This window comes from Nuphar pumila, chromosome 3, assembly GCF_984573655.1.
Source record: "Nuphar pumila chromosome 3, dmNupPumi1.hap1.1, whole genome shotgun sequence".
Lineage (NCBI taxonomy): Eukaryota > Viridiplantae > Streptophyta > Magnoliopsida > Nymphaeales > Nymphaeaceae > Nuphar > Nuphar pumila.
The window spans coordinates 129,151,101-129,171,456 of record NC_143251.1 but is presented as its reverse complement, the minus strand read 5'-3'; the positions used below and the strand labels follow the sequence as shown (position 1 = coordinate 129,171,456).

Genomic DNA, 20,356 nt, shown 5'->3' with positions numbered 1-20,356 from the left:
ACCGCTGCAAGCCTTCCGATCACTTTGTCACAGGCATAGAATTTTTCGCAAACCTACGATAGCTTCAAACTGCCCCGTTCGAACAGCCTAACAGCCAAAGGCTGCGCACCAACACTTTTTCATGTGCTAAATCATTTTCATTGGCCTTGCGTCGTGCATAGCTGCCTAGCAGAAGTTGATCAAGCGCATTTTCAAATACGAATTTCATCTAGTTCATGTCACATAGTACATAGTTGTCTCATACCAGCTATCACTTCTGAAAGGGGCACAAATTTGCCTTAGTCTGGCATGCCATAAAACGTATTACAACTCCATGTGCATGCTACAACCAAACCTCACCACTGAAGGAACAAAACCTTGTGTCCCTCAATCCGAAGACCAGATGATGATTGAACACTATAGCGAAGAACACCACTCTGACTCATTCGTCGGTGCCTAAGCATTCACTCGCCTAGCCCCGAGTCACCATACTCTGTTGGAATAACCTAATGTGATTCCTGAGGAATTAACCCTAACCCACACACACTCACGTGCATCCAACCGCTACGCGTGGGACATCTTGCAAGCTGAGAGGTCCTTAACCAAATCTCCAAAGGCAACATCCTCTGATATGTTGGCCCTACTTAACCAAATAATGATCCACGTCTGTGCCGCCATACAGTGATGCACTAACGACAATATCATTGTCTATCGTGTGCCATGCTACCACTGCACATCACCAATCAAGCCAATGCACACCGCACGTTCTTACACTCGATGCATTTTTCACTCAGTAGAGCTCTACACTACAACTTGCCCTATTTTGAAAGTTCGGTTCTAGATATTCTACCCCACCCAAACCATTGTCATTATCTACAATGTCGTTGCAGGTAAGAACACAGTCTTCATTGTTTTGTCAGTTTCTCTTTGTACTTATCGTTGGTTTACTTCTTCTTTTTTCAGCCTACTCAACTTGTTCTGATTTCCAACCACCATCGATGTAACCTTTAACACGCCAAGTCTTATTCCTTAACGTGCCTCCAATCACTTAGACAGTGGTCTTCTGTTTTATCAACATCGAGTATTCTTTGCTCGTGAGACCTCAGTGTAGTCTCATACACAAGCAGATCATCCTTGTCTGCACGATAAACTTGTCTTCATGCTCATGACTGGGGTGCCTTCCAACCCCAGCAAGGGTAACTCCAAGCCCTTCATGGTCCTCACAGAGAAAGACGACCACCAATGCATGTTGCAGAGATATCAACTCTCTTAAGGCACCAACTTGCAGTTTTCCAACGGTCCAAACTAGTCTTCAAGTGGGGGGACGCCTACTTGCGTATCACCCCAAAGTGGTCCTTCAAAATGTCTTCCTGGGCACTTTGCCCAACGTTGCAACTCTCATCTAGAGTCAGCATACTGTAACTCTCTCTCGGAATCAACAAAATGTTTCCACGAGAACTAAATCGATGAGCCATGGATAACAATTTTTTTTGCACACACAATTCACAGAAGAACTACCAAGTCAAGGCACCAAAATAATGAGCATTCTGCTCAAGATGGACACTCCGCTATCCCATAATCTTGGAAGAAAATATAAAAGTTTAGTTGAGTCTTTCATACCCAAATTTGCAAATCCATCCAGTTGAATCCAACGTGTATTCTTTGCATGCACAATGCAAATGTCATGCTCCACCTGCAAGCCTAACACACAACTGGTAGGAGTTTATGGCTTATCTACGTTTCTTTAGACAATTGAACAACAACTTTACAATTCTGCATACTAGATATCTCATATCATCATGCCAACATTTTACTTTTGTACTCGGTCAACAATACTTCAACTGCGTAAATTTGTGTAACCAAGATAAACCATCATTATCCTCTTCAGTGTCGCACTTCATAAACAACAAGGTTTTCATGAATTTTTTTGCTCTTAGTCTAATTTGTCACAAGCTTACTTTTTCAATAAGCTAGTGTGGCGCGACGGTACTTTCTTTCCATCGCAAGCCTTCCTATCACTCTATCACGGGCACAAAATTTCTCGCAAACCCGCGATGGTGTCAGACTGCCTAGTCTGAACAGCCTAACGGCCAAAATCCATGCACCAATACTTTTTCATGTGCTGAATCATTTTCATTGACTCTGTGCACCACCCCGTGCGTAGCTACCTAGTGGAAGCTGATCAAGTGCATTTTCAAATGCAAATTTCATCTAGTTCATGTTACTTAATGCATAGTTGTCTCATACTAGCTATCACTTTCGAAAGGGGCACAAACTTGCCTTAGCCTGGCATGCCATGCAATGCATTGCAACTCCATGCGCACACTACAGCCAAACCCCGTCGTTGAAGGAACAAGACCTTGTGACCCTAAGTTCGAAGACCTGTTGATGATTGAACACTATAACAAAAAGTAGCACCCAGACTCATTCGTCGGCACCTACACATTCACTCACCTAACCCCGAGTCACCATACTTGGTTGGAATCACCTAATGTGATTCCTGAAAGAATTAACCATAACCCACACGTACCCCTGTGCGTCCAACCGCTATGTGTGGGACATCTTACAAGCCGAGAGATCCTTAACCAAATCTCTAAAGGCAACATCTTCTGATCCGCTGGCACTGCTTAACCAAACAACTCTCCATGTTTGCGCCGCCATACAATGATGCACTAACGATGATATTGTTGCCTATTGCGTGCCATGATACCACCGCATGTCACCGATCAAGTCAATGCACATTGTGCATTCTTACACTTGATGCATTTTCCATTCAAAAGAGCACTGCACTACAACTTTTCCTATTCCAAAAGTTCGGTTCGAGACATAGAGAGTATCATTTGTAATTTTTTATGGCAAAATGAGCATCAAAGGATCATGCTCACCTTATGTGTTGGGAGAAGGTTTCTAAGCTTTAAGAGGAAGGGGGCCTTGGTATCAGCAATTTAAAGGAAATGAATACAGTGTGTCAGGCTAAATTAGCTTGGAAGGTTGCAAATCCATGTACACCCCATGGATGCAGTCGATCGTTGTCAAATATCTAAAAGCGGAATCATTATGGGTTCCAGACGTAATGGAAGAGGCTCTACTGGGTGAAAATGAGTTAAGCATGGGGCAACCGCCATTTTGGAGCACACCATATGGAAGATTGGAGAGAGGGAAAAAGTCGCATTTTGAACCTTCTCCCACCAAATACTAAGAAGGTTATGCATCATAGTTTGAGAGCAAAAAGTCCTCTTGTGAACCTTCTCCCACCAAATACTAAGAAGGTTATGCATCATAGTTTGAGAGCCATCAAAGTTCAATAGCAAATTGATAGTAGTCGAGCCCCCAATTGTTATGTGGAATATGCGCTTTGTATAACAGACTCAATAAGAGAAACCATCAATGCACAAAGCTGGTCACCAAAGAGCCCAGATCGTCTAAGGTTACTGGTGGAAGACTTCTCAGTCAAATCAGCATGGGAGGCAACTAGAGAGCATGGGGAAAAAACCAAATCTTCAAATTTGTATGGGTGAAAAAAGCATTTCAACAGGCAGCCATCACCCTACGATGGGCCTGGAGAATTGTTTGCTCCCATAGGAAGAACTCCATAGGCAGGGCCTCCACTTCCCGAGTAGCTGCGAGCTTTGTGAGACTGCTGTTGAAGATTATAATCACTTGTTTGTTGGGTGTCCAATTGCAGTGGACAACAAACTTATACATGGCGCCCAAGGGAGAATCTCAGCAACTGATCATGGTTTACTACCAAGTTTAGAAACAAACACATTAGGTGGAGCTGGGAAAGGTCGTTCCAGATGGTGATATGGGTCATTTGGAAAACTTAGGAAGGAAGGCCTTAACGTGCTGAGAGAGAATGCCCTATGCATTTTAAAGAACTTTGGAGACCCTATAACAACAAAGGTGGAGACGTTTGGAATGTTGGTTCCCACCTAAACGGGACTGGATTCAGGTAGGCATTTGTGGGATATATCATGTAGAATGGAGGTATGGGTACACCATTTGATCCCACTCTGGATTTTATATTAATGCAGGTTGTTTCTCCAAGTAGGGTACCATGTAGAACAAAGAGTGATGTGGGTGGCCTGAAATTTTGAAATTAACTGAACCTGTGTCTAACATCATTTTAGAGACTGGAAGGGCAGACCTTGCGTCCAGCCTCACCAGTAAGGAAGAATGGCTACACCAGTGGCAGGACGTTCTTCAAGAAGTGAGGACCTTTTTGTATGGTTTTGATAGAGTTATTGTACAAAAATCATAGTGTAATTCCAATTCTATAGCAAAATAAGTATCTGAGATGGCGAAGGGGGATCCAAAAATCATGAAAGGATCACCCCAGACTGGTCCCCCAAGGAGGAGGATATATAATTTTGTAACAATTTATATTAAGTTGAATGAAACTGTTAGGGGTATGCCTAACCCAGCTTGCCTTTCAAAAAAAAAACCATGTAGATCACGTGTAATATTTGATAAATTTTTGAAGAAAATAGTGATTTCTATTCGTTAGTTCCTTACGTTCATTAGTAGCCAATATTTACCATATATATATATATATATATATATATATATATATATATATATATAGAGAGAGAGAGAGAGAGAGAGAGAGAGATCTCAAAACTGCATAAACTTTTAGACCAAATCTGGACCCGAGTGGAAATTGGCTACTGAGAATTCAAATCACATTGTTATACCCAAGATTCAGGTCCTCATCCCGTCAAGTTGTTAGTTGTCCATGATCACAGCGCATTTGGAATTCAGGTGATAAGAGATTGTGAAGAGAATGTTGGGTCGGTTATCGGCAACGCCTCCCCTGTGACAGGGAAAAACCAAAACATTGTTATTTAAAACAGTAAATCACACAGGAGAGGGCAGTGTACCTGATCCGGCCATTTGGATGTTGTGGTCACCGAAGATGGAGGTCGTCGGAGATTCTCTGCTCAGTCAGGCTGCAGCCACCACAAGCGCAGGCTTCCTCAGGCAGCCGGTGAGTAGTCATGTATTCCTCTTCCACACCACCAGGGTTGCTCATGATACCCTGTATTTATAAAGCATACGGTGGGAACCGTTTGCGTAACCGTTCTCCCTTATCGTATGATGATTTATCGGATGGATCATCCCTGATGTGGGGATGTATCTACATTGTGGATAACCACCACGTCAATCGTGGAGGTTAATCCAACATTCTCCCACTTGATCCGACGATAAATCTTTTAACCAGAAAACCTTATGGGAATAGCTTGATGAATAGATTGGTCTTTCTAATCTATTCTATAGGTCCTTAGTTGAATCTCTAATTCTTATGAGATTAACAACAATCATATTGAGAATCAAGAACTGAAAGTGATCATTTTATTTATTTGCATATGTCAAAAAGAGTTTAACAATCTCATCCTCATTACATATTCAGAATATAATCCTGGTGCTAGCCCTTTAGTAAGAGGATCAACGATCATCTCTTTTGTACCAATATTGACAATATGCACTAAATGATTCTCTGTCCTTTTTTTAACAACAAAATACTTCAATTCCATATACTTACATGACGTAGTACTTTTGTTGTTGTTTGAAAAGGACACTGTAGCTTCATTATCACAGTAGACCTTCAGTGGCTTCCCAATGGAATCGACCACCTTTAACTATGATATGAAGTTCTTTAACCATATAGTCTGCGAAGTAGTCTCGTACAATGCAATGAATTTTGCCTTCATGGTGTGGGCAGCAGTGGTCGTCTGCTTTCCACTCCTCCAAGAGATCGCGCCCCCAGCAAGTAGAAAGATATACCCAATAGTAGACTTTCTACTGTCGAGGCATCCTCCTAAATCCGCATCTGAGTAGCCAATGACCTCAAGGTGATCAACTTTATGATACGTCAATATATAGTCTTTTGTCCCTTGCAAGTACCGCAAGACTTTCTTCGCAGTCTTCCAATGGGGTAAACCTGGGTTAGACTGAAATCTGCCAAGCACCGCTACTGCAAAAGAAATATCTAGTCGAGAACATGCCTGCGCGTACTGCAAGCTGCCAACAATTGATGCATATGGATAAGCACTCATTTGTGCTTTGTCAATATCATTCTGTGGACAATCCTTTAGGCTCAGCTTGTCACCTTTTGATATGGGTGTAGAACTAGGAGAACAATTCTTTATCCCATATCGCTTTAACACATTATCTATATAGGATTTCTGGGAGAGGCCTACAATACCTTTTGCTCTGTCTCGACGAATCTCAATGCCAAGAACATAAGCAGCCTCACCCATATCTTTCATATCAAAATGTGATGCAAGAAACTGTTTTGTCTCTGAGAGCAACTTTATATCGTTGGTTGCAAGTAAAATGTCATCCACATACAACATCAATATAATGAACTTACTTTCACTTTTCTTAAGGTATATACAATGATCAATAATGTTTTTTGTAAATCTGAAAGTCACAATGACTTGGAAAATTTTAATATACCACTGTCGGGAGGCTTGTTTAAGTCCATATATTGATTTGTTAAGCTTGCAAACCAAACGATCATTTAAGAGAAACCAAGAGGTTGTTCCATGTATACCTCTTCATTCAGATCCCCGTTGATGAACGTTGTTTTTACATCCATCTGATGTAGCTCTAAGTCATAATGAGCTATGAGGGTCAAAATTATCCTCATTGACTCCTTAGTTGAGACAGAAGAAAATGTCTTATTATAGTCAATGGCCTCCATCTGGGTGAACCCTTTAGCAACCAATCTTGCTTTATATCTCTCTATGTTACCTTTGGAGTTCTTTTTTGTCTTAAAGACCCATTTACACCCTACGGGCTTTACTCCTTTAGGTAACGTGACAAGATCTCACACTTGATTTTTAGCCATAGAGTCTAACTCTTCTTTCATGGATTCTATCCAGTGCGAAGATTATTTGCTTTCAACAGCTTCCATAAAAGTCAACGGGTCATCATCCATATCTATGAAAACATCAGGCTCCTGAAGGTACACCACATAATCAGGATGTATGGCAGATCTCCTAATCCTTGTGGATCTCCAAACAGGTCATTCTTCAGGCACAGATTGAACCTGATTATCCTCTTCGTGCTCTTCCGCATTATCCACAATAGGTTCACTTTGGATTTGTGCATTAACAATCGAATGATCAACCACACCATCATTAGGAATAACAATGTGGTATCTTTCGATGTTTTCCTTAACAGGTGACGAAACTAGATCTTGTACTTTCTCAAAAACAAGGCTTTGAAGTGCACTTAATCCTACTGAACCATCTTGTAGGAATCTTGCATTATCCGTTTCAACAATCTGTGGTGAGTGAGATAGGCAATAAAACTTGTACCATTTTGATCTTTCTGGATAACCAATGAAATATCCACTGGTTGTTCTTTGATTAAAGGCTTTAATGTGGGGGTTATACAATTTAGCCTCTGCAGGACATCTCCATATGTGCATATAAGACAGTGATGGTTTCCTACCTATCCACAGCTCATAAGAAGTTTTAGGCACAGATTTCGTAGGAACCTTATTCAAAATATGCACAACAACCCTTAAGGCTTCACCCCACAACTTTATGGGAAGCGTTAAATAATTCAACATAGCTCTGACCATTTTTTTAAGCGTACGATTTCTCCTTTCAGCTACACCATTCTGATAGGCACTATCAGGCATGGTATATTGAGGCACAATACCTTCCTCTTTGAGAAATTGCGCTAATGGTCCTTCCCTTTGCCCCATCTCAGTAAATTTACCATAATATTCGCCACCTCTATCAGACCTGACTATCTTAATAACCTTATCTGTTTGTTTTTCTACTTCTTTCTTAAATTCCTTAAACATCTGAAAAATATCAGATTTTTCAAAGATCAAGTAGAGATACATATACCGAGAATAGTCATCAATAAAGGTGACAAAATATTTTTTGTCTGTGTAACAAGAGGAAAATGGTCCACATACATCCGTATGGATTATCTCAAATATCTCACTGCTGCATTTGGCACCCTCTTTATATGTATTTGTATGCTTAGCCTTTATGCAATCAACACATGGGTCATTGCTGGTAAAATTTAGAGATTTCAAGATCCCTTCATTTATGAGTCTCTCTATTCTCTTTTCAGAGATATGACTCAACCTTAGATGCCAAAGCATATAAGATTTATCATTTATCAAGTTATGTTTATTTTCAACCAATGCGTATTCAGAAGTCAGAGACTTCTGAGTTTGGATTCACATTCAATCTATATAAACCATCATAAATTGATGCAGAACCAATTTCAATTGAATTTCTATAAATGAACAATTTGGAATTTTCAAACTTAAAACAATATCCAAATTTATCCAACTTCGAAATTGAAATTAAGTTTCTACTATATGATGGAATATAAAAGACATCATGAAGATCTAAAACTATGCCTGTATCCAGAGTAATCCTGCAGATTCCAACACCCTTTACATGTGAACGCATCTTGTTTCCCAAATAGATGCTTTTCTCATGCATTGTTGGTTCCCTTCTGCTCAGAAACAACTGTAGACAGTTGAAAATATGAACAGTATCACCAGAATCAATCCACCAGTTATTTTAAGAAATTTGTAATAAATTACATTTATAAGAAATAAATGACAAATTACCTATCTTTTCCAACCACTTCTTGTGTTTTATGCAATTTGCCTTCTTGTGTCTCTTCTTCTTACAAAAGAAGCACCTTATGAGAGTAGAGTCAGATTGCTTGTCTTAGGATGACTTATCCCCAGTTGGCTTCTTCCTAGCATTTCTCTTAAATGCATTCTTTTGTGGTCCTACCTTAGATGTATGAGAAGCCATATGTGCCCTTTGCACCTTCTCTCCTTTCAACATCTCTTCTTCTTCAACACACTTGGACATAAGTTCATTGAATGTTCATTCATCATTATGTGTGTTGTAAGAGATTTTGAAAGGTCCGTATTCCAAAGGTAAGGACGTTAGAACTAAATACACTAGGAAAGAATCAAAGATGGTGAGCTTCATGTCATTTAGCTGAGACGCTATGTTCCTCATCTCCAAAATGTGTTGGCGAATGTTTCTCCCTCCAGTATATTTCATAGATATGAGCTTAGATATCATGGTACTGACTCTAGCCTTGTTTGAACTCACAAACTGTGCCTCAATGGCATTCATGAATTCTCTCACTGTTCTGCATTATGGGATAGCACTACGAATATTCTTAGCTACTTTAGATTGCAAAAGCAACAAACTAAGCCTATTTGAGCACTCTCACTTCTCAAAAGCAATCTTTTGATCAGCAGTGCTCTGATCAGTGAGGGTAGCGGGTTCATCTATGTTTAGGGCCAGATCTAAATCCATATACCATAATGTAAAAAGAACAGTTTCTTTTCAATCACTAAAATTAGATCCATCTAGAAAATGTATAGATCTAGAGCCATCTAAAATCACAAAACTAGAAACTGCATGACAAAAGACACGTATCAAGAAGTATTCGTACGAGACTAAAATTTTAATGAAAAAAGCAAAAGAATAAAGGCCCTTGATATGCTTATTTTCAGGCGAGTGAAGGGGGTCATCGGAGTCCTACTTTGGTAAGAGCTCCAACACGCAAAATCACTTCGCCTACCGACCATATTCGGCAAAACTAAGGTTCTTGTGAAGTTAGACCATCAACACAACGTACCTTTGGATACACATGTGTGATGTATCTCGACACATTTACCTTATTCTACCCTACTTAAATTCCAAACACGATAAAACTACCTTTGGGTCGTTTATCGTTTCATAAATATAAGTACAACAGTAATATTGGCTAAAACCATATGATATTATAAAATTTTGACAATATACGTGTATTCAGTCACTTTGGTGACATGAATTCACTAAGTCATCTAGATATCCTTAATGCAAATATTATACACACATTTATATATGCATAATTACAAATAAATGCATGAGCAATAACCCAAGCCAAGCTTAAATGGGTAAAACCTTGGGTCCTCAAGTAGGAACCAATTTGAAAGCACTCTGAACCGGTCTGAAACAGCCCCGAACCGGTCATCCAAGGGTCTGAATCGGTTCTAAACCTTATGAACTGATGTCAAGTATTAACAAAAGTTCATAAAAACCCTATAAGCGTATGCCAAAATCCTTTTATTCTCTTATATTTAAGAAAACAAAGTCTTAGCATCTCGGAACCGGTGAGAAACTGGAAGGAACCGGTCAAAAACAGCTCTGAACCGGTCCCGAAAGGGGGCCGAATCAGTCCCTGATCCGATTCAGGCCAAATAGTGCCTGGACCCTACTGGATCCAGGTCAGACCCGACTGTAACCGGATCCGGGCCAGACCTGGTATGAACTGGATTCAAGTCGGACCCGGTTTGAACCGAATCCTGGTCGGACCCGGTATTGACTGGATCCAGGTCGGATCCGATACAAACTGGATCTGGATCAGACCCGGGTGTTACCGGATTCGGGTCAGACCCGGTGCTTAACCAGAGTTGGGTCAGACCTGGTAGAAATGGGATTCGGGTTGGACCCCGGTATTAACCGGATCTGGGTCAGACCCAAGGTATATCCGGATCCGGGTAGGACCCGGTTGGAACCGAATCCGGGTCGGACCCGGTATTAACTAGATCTGGGTCAAACCCGAGGTAAATCGGATTCGGGTTAGACCCAGTATAAACCTTATCTGGGTCGAACCCGAGTTGTATCCAGATCTGGGTCAGACCCGGTATAACCGGATCTGGGTTTGACCCGAGAAAGAACTAGATTTGGGTCTGACCCTGTATGACTTGATCCGGGTAGACCCGGTATGAACCGAATCTAGGTCTGAACAAGCACCGGACCTGATCCGATTTCACCCAGTTAAAAAACAAGTTCAGTAAAACTTAAAAAACCTGATTTTTCTAAGAAAGAGGGGTTTTCCCCATCTTCCTGCCGGTGACCAATGTCGCCAGCCGGTGACCCACGCCGCTTGCTGGCGACCCGCACCACCTGCCAATGAGCTGCCACACTTTTCGACGACCCTCACGGAGCCCGAACCTGGCGCAACATCCCTACCGAAAACCTTAATGCGTCGTCGGCTGGATGCTTGCATCGCCGGACAGATGCTGGCGAGAAAATCGGTGACATTGCGTGGCAGTCTCCAGCGATGACGAAAAATCCAGCAGCCTAATGGCCTCAGGTAAAAACCTGAAACCCCTTAAAAAAATTTATCTATTTTTTGCTATTTGTCGCCCAACGGTGACAGTCGTCGGCTACCGTTGACATCATGTCGCCCCACGGTGACCTGTTGTCGACAGCATGCAAGGTCACCCCATGGCGATGCGTCTCTTCTGGAAAAGCTTTGTCGCCTCATGACGACAGTCACCGAAAAACATTGTCGCCCAATGGTGACAATTGTCGAAAAACCCAAAAACACCATCGAACCCTCGCAGCGGAGGGGTGAAGTGGGCCCATAACCCATTGTTGGGTCGGTTATCGGCAATGCCTCCCCTGTGACAGGGAAAACCCAAAAAATGTTATTTAAAACAGTAAATCACACAGGAGAGGGCAGCGTACCTGATCCGGCCATTTGGATGTTGTGGTCACCGGAGATGGAGGTCGCCGATGATTCTCTGCTCAACTGGGCTGCAGCCACCACAAGTGCAGGCTTCCTCAGGCAGCCGGTGAATAGACCTGTATTCCTCTTCCACACCACCAGGGTCGCTCGTGATACCCTGTATTTATAAAGCATACGGTGTGAACAATTTGCGTAACTGTTCCCCCTTATCGTATGCTGATTTATCGGATGGATCATCCCTGATGTGGGGATGTATCCACATCGTGGATAACCACCACGTCAATCGTGGTGGTTAATCCAACAGAGAAAACTTTGTCAACTTCAAGGTATCGATTTTTTTTCTTTTTCAAATTCACAGGTGGATCAGTCATCATTTTCTGAAATCAACTCGAACATCAGAGGCGTGCAACATAGCCTTCATAGACTTGAACAATCATAAGCTGATATTGGAGTCTATGGTCACAGACAGGAGCCTTTGCTCATGAATGAATATTCATCCTCAAGGGTTGCAATCGACAGCAACACAATAGGCATAATGGATTGGCAAGTGTTATAACCACGAAGGAGCTATCACATCCTGTTTAAGCTCTGCGTGCTTGCTATGCCGATGCGGTTCAATGCGTTCGGCCATAATTATTAGAATAAGAAGTGAGGGCGAGAGCCACAAGGGGGTTGTCGTAGCGGGGTGGAGCCCTGGCCACTTTATGTGTGGTTTTTTATTTCCATGGGTGTCTCCTCAAGCTGACGTCCAGCATAGGCTCCAGAGGCTGGGGGCCTAGGCTCAGAGTTTTACGCCGCTGGCAGGATGACCGTAAGTATGGCAGGCTGAGCCAGCGTGACTAGGTCTTTATGCTGGGTGTGGTTTCTTCGGGTTATAAATCCAAAAAAAAAGAAGTGGGATGCACAAATAAATGAAACAAAGACATGGGCACTTAAAGCTCTCTTAAGGCCTGATATGTTTAGGAAGCATAACGAAAATAGAGTGAAAAACAAGTAGGAAAGTGACATAATAATGCAAATAAAACTTTTGTTTGAATACATCTTTAAAGCCTTTTTTACCATAAGCACCCATCATATATCTTGGTTCAATAATAAAAAACATGACTACAGGGGTTCTGCACTCCCAACTAGGGGGTCAGTTAATACATCTCAAGTGACCCCTCGTACATCTCAAGTAGAAGCAAGGTCACAAGTTTAGTACATGTAGGATGTGTCCCTAGGCAGCCCCTTAAGGGTTTTACACTGAGGTCGTCTAAAAACAAAGCTCAGCAAATGATAATACCGGCCAGCAATCAAAAAAATCGGTGGCTTCCTCCTTAAGAGTATAAATAAGTTGAGCACAAACAAAAATGTGTGGTTCAACTCATCCCGTGTGAACGAAATATATATGTTTTTTTGTTTTTGGTTTTATGACTCGAATAAACAACAACCAGATCGAGGACTTGGTCTCATGGGCTCAACCTGCCATACCTACTGTTGTCGATCCAAAGGCATAAAACTCTGAAGCTAGGACCCTACCCACAATGCCTATGTTGGATATCGGCTTGCGCAAAAGAGTGACGAAATATATATATATATATATATATTTATATATATATATATATTTTTTTTTATGAAAAAAGTATATAATAAGTATAACATTAAAAAAAACTGCATACACAATTTTACACTTATGGCAGGCAGAGCCAGTGCGACTAGGTCTCTGATCCTGTGGGCAGTTTGTCCGTGTAGATATAGCTTGCAAGCCAGCTCGAGCTGGTCATAAGCCAACAGCGTGTAGGTGGTTCCTTTAGCAACCCCTGTTTTTGGTACAACTAATAGATTTGTAGCAACAGAAAGCTTAAATAATAATCAGCATACTAAAACAGCAGCAATTTGTCTTGGCACTGTACACTTGATCATATTTTAACACTTGTAAACAGAGACTGAGATAAGATGGTATTGGCATGATTAGAGTGAAGATCCCGAACAAATTAAAGCAATCAATCTTGACGATTGGTCAACTTCTAAAACACTCTATAATATTGCATGATTTCACCACCTAGGTTAGGAGTTAGGGCCGACATCAGATGCACTGCTACTATGGAAAGTGATGATTTGGCAGCCTTCTCTCATGTGAACAGAACAGAGGGTGTTCAAGCTCAGAGCGTTCTTCCAAGCCTCAAGAAGGGAGCACTATCTCAAATCCATTTCATTCTTAAAATAGGTACACGAACTCGTTATGAAGGTCATTCTTGGACCACAGGATGACACCAGCAGCTTGGCTTGCATAGCACATGCAGTTTGCATTTGCATTTGCATTGCGCAGAAATCTGCAGAAAAGCCCCAAAAACAAGGTGACTACCCTACTTTGCCAATATAAACTCCGCTTTCAGAAAGGAAAGCAGCCCCAAAATAGCTGTGAAAGGCCGCTTGGTGCCGAAACCCTTTCCACTTTGCACAAACACAGCCTTAGGGTCTGTTTGTGTGCTGCAAAAAGCTGGAGCTTTATGCGGAACACCTGTTCGATGCATTTTTTGCGAGGCCCACAGCAGCAACACGATCGTCGGGTACCCTTTTCACGAAGGAAGCCAAAAATCAACACTAGACGCACCACCCCCCCCCCTTTTTAGTGGAAATGTTTCCGGTGGGGGCCGGGGGTATCCGATTCCTTTTCAGCAGAAGACAACTCCGCAGAAGAGGTGCAGCGGAGCCCTCTTCATCAGCATGCAAGAAGCGTGAGAAAGGATTAAACAAAATTCCATGGGATCACCTGACCCTGGCTCCACACGCAACAATATGTCTAATGCTTTCCACCCACCCATGTGCAAAAAAGCCCATACCTCGAACCCTACCACCCACCGCAAAAGAATCAGAAAGCCAAGTTAAAGGTCACTGGACAGACCATCAGAGACTTCACACCCACCATTGATGAGGCAAGGCCTAAGCACACACACACACAAAGAGTTAACAGTGACACTCAGCCCTGGTACAATGTGTCTCCAAAGAAATAGTAAAGAGACCAAACTAACCTTAATGTCATAACTAGGTTGTTAACTAACCTCTTAGTTAACCTACAAGTTACTACAATGCCTGGTTTGTTTATGGACATTCATTGGGTCTAAGAGACTACAAGTTGACCAACAAAGCAACAATGTAACAGTTAGCATTATCATCAGATCAGACTTCGACACTGGAATGTGATCATCCGTTCTATCTCCAGTGCAGTAACTAAAGCTAAAGCAAAACCTATTCATGGTTTTAGCATGATGAACAAATAAAGGATGTTACTCAAACAGGCACTCGACAAAGTAAATGGCAATTGCATGTGATGCCCCAGAAAGAATAACTGGATCATATTGACATGAATACCAAATTTTGTTGGAAAAGAACCGCCTTGTTTCTTCACCATGAGCGACACACTTCTTTGTGTCGACTCACGAGCCCATTTTACTCTATTCAACGTACCATGAAATCTGAACGCTCCATGGCAACCACCCCATGCTCAACCAGAAGATGAATCAAGACTCATCAAGCAAACCCAGTCAATAACAGACTGGGCACCAAATTAGTCCCAAAAGACCATCTGAACTCCAATTGAAGGCCCTCGCCCTCATTCCATTCACATGCACAGAGTGCACGAGCAATTTCATATGCATCTTTCAATGGCTAAATCATGATGAATGCATTGCATTCCATTAGAGATAAAGAAGCCAAAATATTTTACATAAGCTACTTGACATAATATGAACAGAAGCAGATATGATGAAACTTGGTAACACCCTCAACCATGTCAAACCTATGCACGAATGTGTCCATGGGTACACAAAACTGAAAATAAAGCCAGACAAGTAAACAACTGAGCAACAACAAACAATCAGATATACCACATCTGGCCAACCCAGGAAACAACGAACTTTGCAAAAGGCTTATAGTAATGGAGCACTTGAAAAGCGCAAAATCCCACATGCTATCTACCCAAGATAGACGCTGTAAAACCAAACTTAAAATTTCTTTTCCTTCCATGGCCCCTTGGGGATCTTACTTAGCACTTTGGCATCAAAGACGGCATACTGCTTCTTGATTTCGATCGTGGCCTTCTCTGCAAACGAATCAACCTGATCCTCATATTTCTCGTACAAGACTGGCACTGTGTGCAGTGTTACGAATGCTGTTAAGGTAGAAAAATAGTGTTAGCCATAAAGAATATTTAAGCATAAAAAGATTCATGACAAAAGAAGAACAAAGAAAGTGAAGTTGCACCTATATAGAACAGAGTAAGGAAGTTGAACCAACTCCCAACAACAGACAGAATCCACAGGGCAGCAATCACCTGAATGTCACAAGAACAAGTCCTCCCCATCAATGAAAGTGCATGATATACAATAATGCATCACAAAGACTTTTTGAGAATTAACTTACACCAAGGAATTTCTTAAGATCCCGCCCTGAAGCCACTTCTCGTAGAAGGGTGAATGCTCGATTTATTTCATACCTCAGACCTAGGGCAATGTTCACAACAACATCCTCGGGGATTTTAACCTCTGGAATGTGTGGCCGAGACCTATAAACGTTTGCAACCATATATAGAGTTGGCATAAATTGCAAAACAAAAAAACATATATCAAGCCAAAAGATGCTGACAAGACATACATCTTATCACATCTTGTGAATATATATATATATATATATATATATATATATATATAATTCTTTTGTTTTTGGAAGGGCCCAGCAAGAAAAGAAAGAAACATACTTTTTGATGAATGAAGTTGCATTAGACCAGAGAAATATGATTGCCAGAGAGAGTATAAGGCAATGGGCGACAAGAGTGATCAGATAATAACCAAGCCATTCAAAAAGAAGCCAGACCACAGTCACTCCACCCAGAATACCAGCTGAGATTTTCTTATTTCTCCATAGAAAAATATCAGCAGCTGCACATTAAATATACAAAAGGTTACCAGAATAAGAGGCGGAAGAGAGAAGAGAGACATTTTAAAATTTATAAGTGGGAAGCAAGAAATCAATTTAAAAGTGAAATAAGAATAAAAGAGGAAGTGATATGGGATGAAATGGGAAGCAAAATATAAATCATCAGAGAAAGAAATATAAATTATTATTCTTAAAATTTGTGATTTCATAGTATAAGAATTAAATTCTTTTCAAAATCTAAAAATGATGGTTGTCAATTTAAAGAAAGTACATGAGAAGTGAGGGGGAAACATTAACTGAAGCAAATGAAAAACATAAAAAAAAAGTATGAGAGAAGCGTTTAGGAATAATGTAGGGAAGTAGGGAAGAAGCGTGTAGGAAGCATAGGAGAAGTGTGGGAGAATCAAGATTTCTATAAAGTTTAGGAAGCGAGGAGTTCCGTGCTTTCAAAGCAAGCTTCGGGAAAGCGCACTTCCCACATATCTATGAAGCTTCTGGTAACTCTGTGTCAAATGCTGAAAAAGATAATGAGAAAATTAATTCATTTCAAGACCATCAGAAATTTAGACTGGCATAACTACAGTAGCAAAAGCCCAAATTTCAACGATAGATTAAGAAACCCAGACCATCTAGCTGGTTCTGTTCTCATCTATACCCTTTCTCATTTTTATTTTCATATGATACAGAAGATGAGAATTTATTTGAAAAAAGAGAAACCAAAACATTATATGAAAATTCCACCAGGAAATTAAACTCAAAAAACAATTTGGAGACATTCCCAACAGGAAATTAAACTCAAGCATGGTGCCAACTAAACCAAATTCCACCAAAAAGACAGCTTTCCACATATAACTTTCAAGGGGCAGTTCACCACAACCGACCATTATTATCTCCCACCATAATCCCATTCACTCCTTGGCAAAGAACACTATTCAAACAACTAAGCCTTAATATCATCACTATCTACTCAACATAAAACCCACAAGACCCATTAACCTCATTGCATAAGATCAGACCCAGGGCACAATTCTTCAACTAAACAAGCATCACGAAGTAACTAAAAAATTCAAGCGCTCAAATCCATAAGGTTCAAGTGGAAGACACTCAGGGCATTAGAGAGTTGAAGTCCATTGCTCCTCTTCCTGTTACAGTCCAGCGATTCGGACATACGGAGAACCTGAAGCCGATATTACCAAACTCCTCATCACAGGCAAAAGAGGAGACTCGTAGTGTCCTGTGAAGAGAAGGAAACCCAACAGCTCTCTCCATTAAAACTTCATTTGCACTTTACCATCAAGCATCGCCAACAAAACAAGCATTTCCGTTGTTTTGTCAGTCCCCCACCCACATCAATATTGAAGATAATGTCACCCCCTCTAATAATTGATCACCCTGGAGCCTGAACAGACCCTAAGATCCATCTAAAGCAGTGCAGATCTAGCAGACTAGCACCCCTCACTCACGAAGGGCCTTACAAAAAAGACCCCTCTTCCTAAACCAACACGCAAATCAGATCCAGATAGTTCATCTACCCACACCCCCAACAACACAAAACACTTCACTTCTAAAATTCTCGGCCTTATGGAATCGACTAAAACTCCCCTGGGCCGAACAAAATTACCATAAAATCGGGATCCGTAGATCATCCTCTCCACAAAATCAGATCAAACACCCGCCGATCTAAGATCCGCCACAACAAATCAACCTTTTTTTCCTGGAGCAGAAACAATTCCGATGGGTTTAAAAACAAAAAACAGCGGGCAGAATCGGTAAAACCCAAACCCTATCATTTCCAATCGCTTAAAAAAAGTAACAAAAATTTGAAACACACAGCAGGATCATCCAAAACCGAATCATCTCCGTCTAAATCAACAAATGCACACAACAGCAGTAGCGGAAACCCTAATTACATCAGATCCATCACGGCCCGCTAAAACCTTAACAATTTCCATTTTCCCGTTCGACATTCGCGATCGCAAACAAGATCAAACACAAATCAAATCATTCGCATTTCCGACAGCCGAAACAATAAAACAAGATCAATATCACGCACACACAAAAACTCAAAAAATCATGAAAAAAACCGAGTGCCCCAGAAAATGTCTCAAGACTCACGCTTGCCCCCTCCGAGGACCTTGTGCACGGGCTGCTTCCTACCGAAGAGCCTGTTGATCGCCGACGAAACGGACGGCTTCGGCTCGTCGTCGGAATCCGACGACGACGAGGAGAAGTCGTGGATCTTCTCCACCACGTTCTCGATCACCGAACTGGCGCCCTCCGCGTGCTCCGACATGGCTCCCTTCCTTCCTCTTCGCAGAACCCAAAGGAGAAATACCCTAACGGAGATTCGGACGGAACCCTAACGTCCTCCGATATCTGATCAGAGCGAAGTCATCTCTCTCCTCACAAGAACGAAAAGAAAACCCTACAGATTACCGGGCCCCATCCCTCTTTCTCGCAATCTAAAATCTCTGCCGAAGCCAACGGCTAAGGACGTCCCGAACCTAGATCGCGCGGTTCTGTCCGTCAGATCTTCCGAACCTAACCTGCCAACGTACGATTTCGAAAAAATAATTATTGAACCGTTTGTTGATAACCCCAAAGCTACACAGACGTTACGTCTAACTTCGTCGATAAGGAATCTGAGAGACGGCGTTAGTTCTCCGTTACTTTACACGTGTACGGTGGTTGTCAGTATCGGTATCGCTCCTGTATCGTTTGGCCTACGATTCAGGTGAATCGGCCGATACCGATACTCAAGTGAAATGTTCTGAATCAGCCAAAAAAATTAAAAAGAATATTACATGTCAATAATAAGATAACGTGTAAAATCCATTAAAATACTATTAAAATTTTTATTTAAGTATTTTTTACAATTATTCAAAAAATAGTCGATTCAGGGGTGATGCGTATCGATTTTAGTCCGATCGATACGTATTGGACGATACAGGCCGATACGCACCGACCATATAATGGAGCAGACGACCGACCTTAAAGTCGGTCTAAATGAATTACAAAAGTGCAGCTCAATTTTTAGTCAAGGACGGAAAAGAACTCCCATGGTTCGCTTTGACCTACTAAATGACGTAAGTACTAAGTAGCCCCGAAGTTTGATGATATCTTTTTTCAGCAAAGCTCGCCTTGAGATTGCAGAATTTATTTCTGTTTGTGTGTCCTTTTTTGTCTTTTCCAAAAGTCCCTGTGACACCTTTTCGTCGGTACTGTCTACTGAGGTAATTTCACGCATACGCAATCCGCTTTGCCACGTGTCAAGGCTCTCGGCCTGGGGCGGTCGTGCTGATTGGAGCTGACAAATTGCGGGGCCCACTATTTTGAGGAGTGATTGCCACGTGTCAGAGTTCACACGTGTAATATGGTTTCTATCGGACTCGTGTCGAACTGCGATCTTTACTACCTTGCACGCTTTTGATATTTTTTTTTAAGACTCTGAGGACAAACGTACCCCTAATTTATTATTACATTTCCACTATTTTTTTCCTTGCAAGACAAAACGAACAAGGCCAGTCAAGTCATTTGATGATTGCGCCTTTGGGCCTTTAACGCCGATTGAAGGAGGGAGCATTTGTGTCAGTTTTTCTCCAATTCATGGGCATATTCGTAATCATCACATATGCTTGCATGATCACGTGAGCCCATCATGGGCCGAATGCTGATAACGCCGTCGCAAGGACACGTCATTTTTTGCCTTTGCCTAATGACACGACACGTCACACAATTAGATAATATCTTCCATTCCTTATCTTTTAAATTGTTTGTTAGTAATATTTCAACAACTTAAATAATAAATATGTTGTATATATTAAAATATCATAAAATACTTTTTAATCAATTAAATTTTTAAGAAGGTAGGCGTTGCATCCATTGAAAATAAGATGAGAGAGAATCATTTACAGTGGTTTGGACATATTTCGTG

The 20,356-nt window shown here is 41.3% G+C and overlaps 1 protein-coding gene across 1 annotated transcript; it reads right to left on the bottom strand.

Annotated features, from left to right (window-relative positions):
• Positions 1–15,164: 15,164 nt before the first annotated feature.
• On the bottom strand, positions 15,165–18,872 carry LOC149843763 (reticulon-like protein B3). The gene is made up of 5 exons (XM_090000053.1): positions 18,538–18,872; positions 16,244–16,424; positions 15,910–16,051; positions 15,751–15,820; positions 15,165–15,658 (listed from the first exon to the last, which is right to left on the bottom strand). The coding sequence occupies exons 1-5, from the start codon at positions 18,713–18,715 to the stop codon at positions 15,492–15,494; spliced, it is 738 nt and encodes a 245-aa protein (XP_089856179.1). The 5' UTR covers positions 18,716–18,872; the 3' UTR covers positions 15,165–15,491.
• Positions 18,873–20,356: the final 1,484 nt, after the last annotated feature.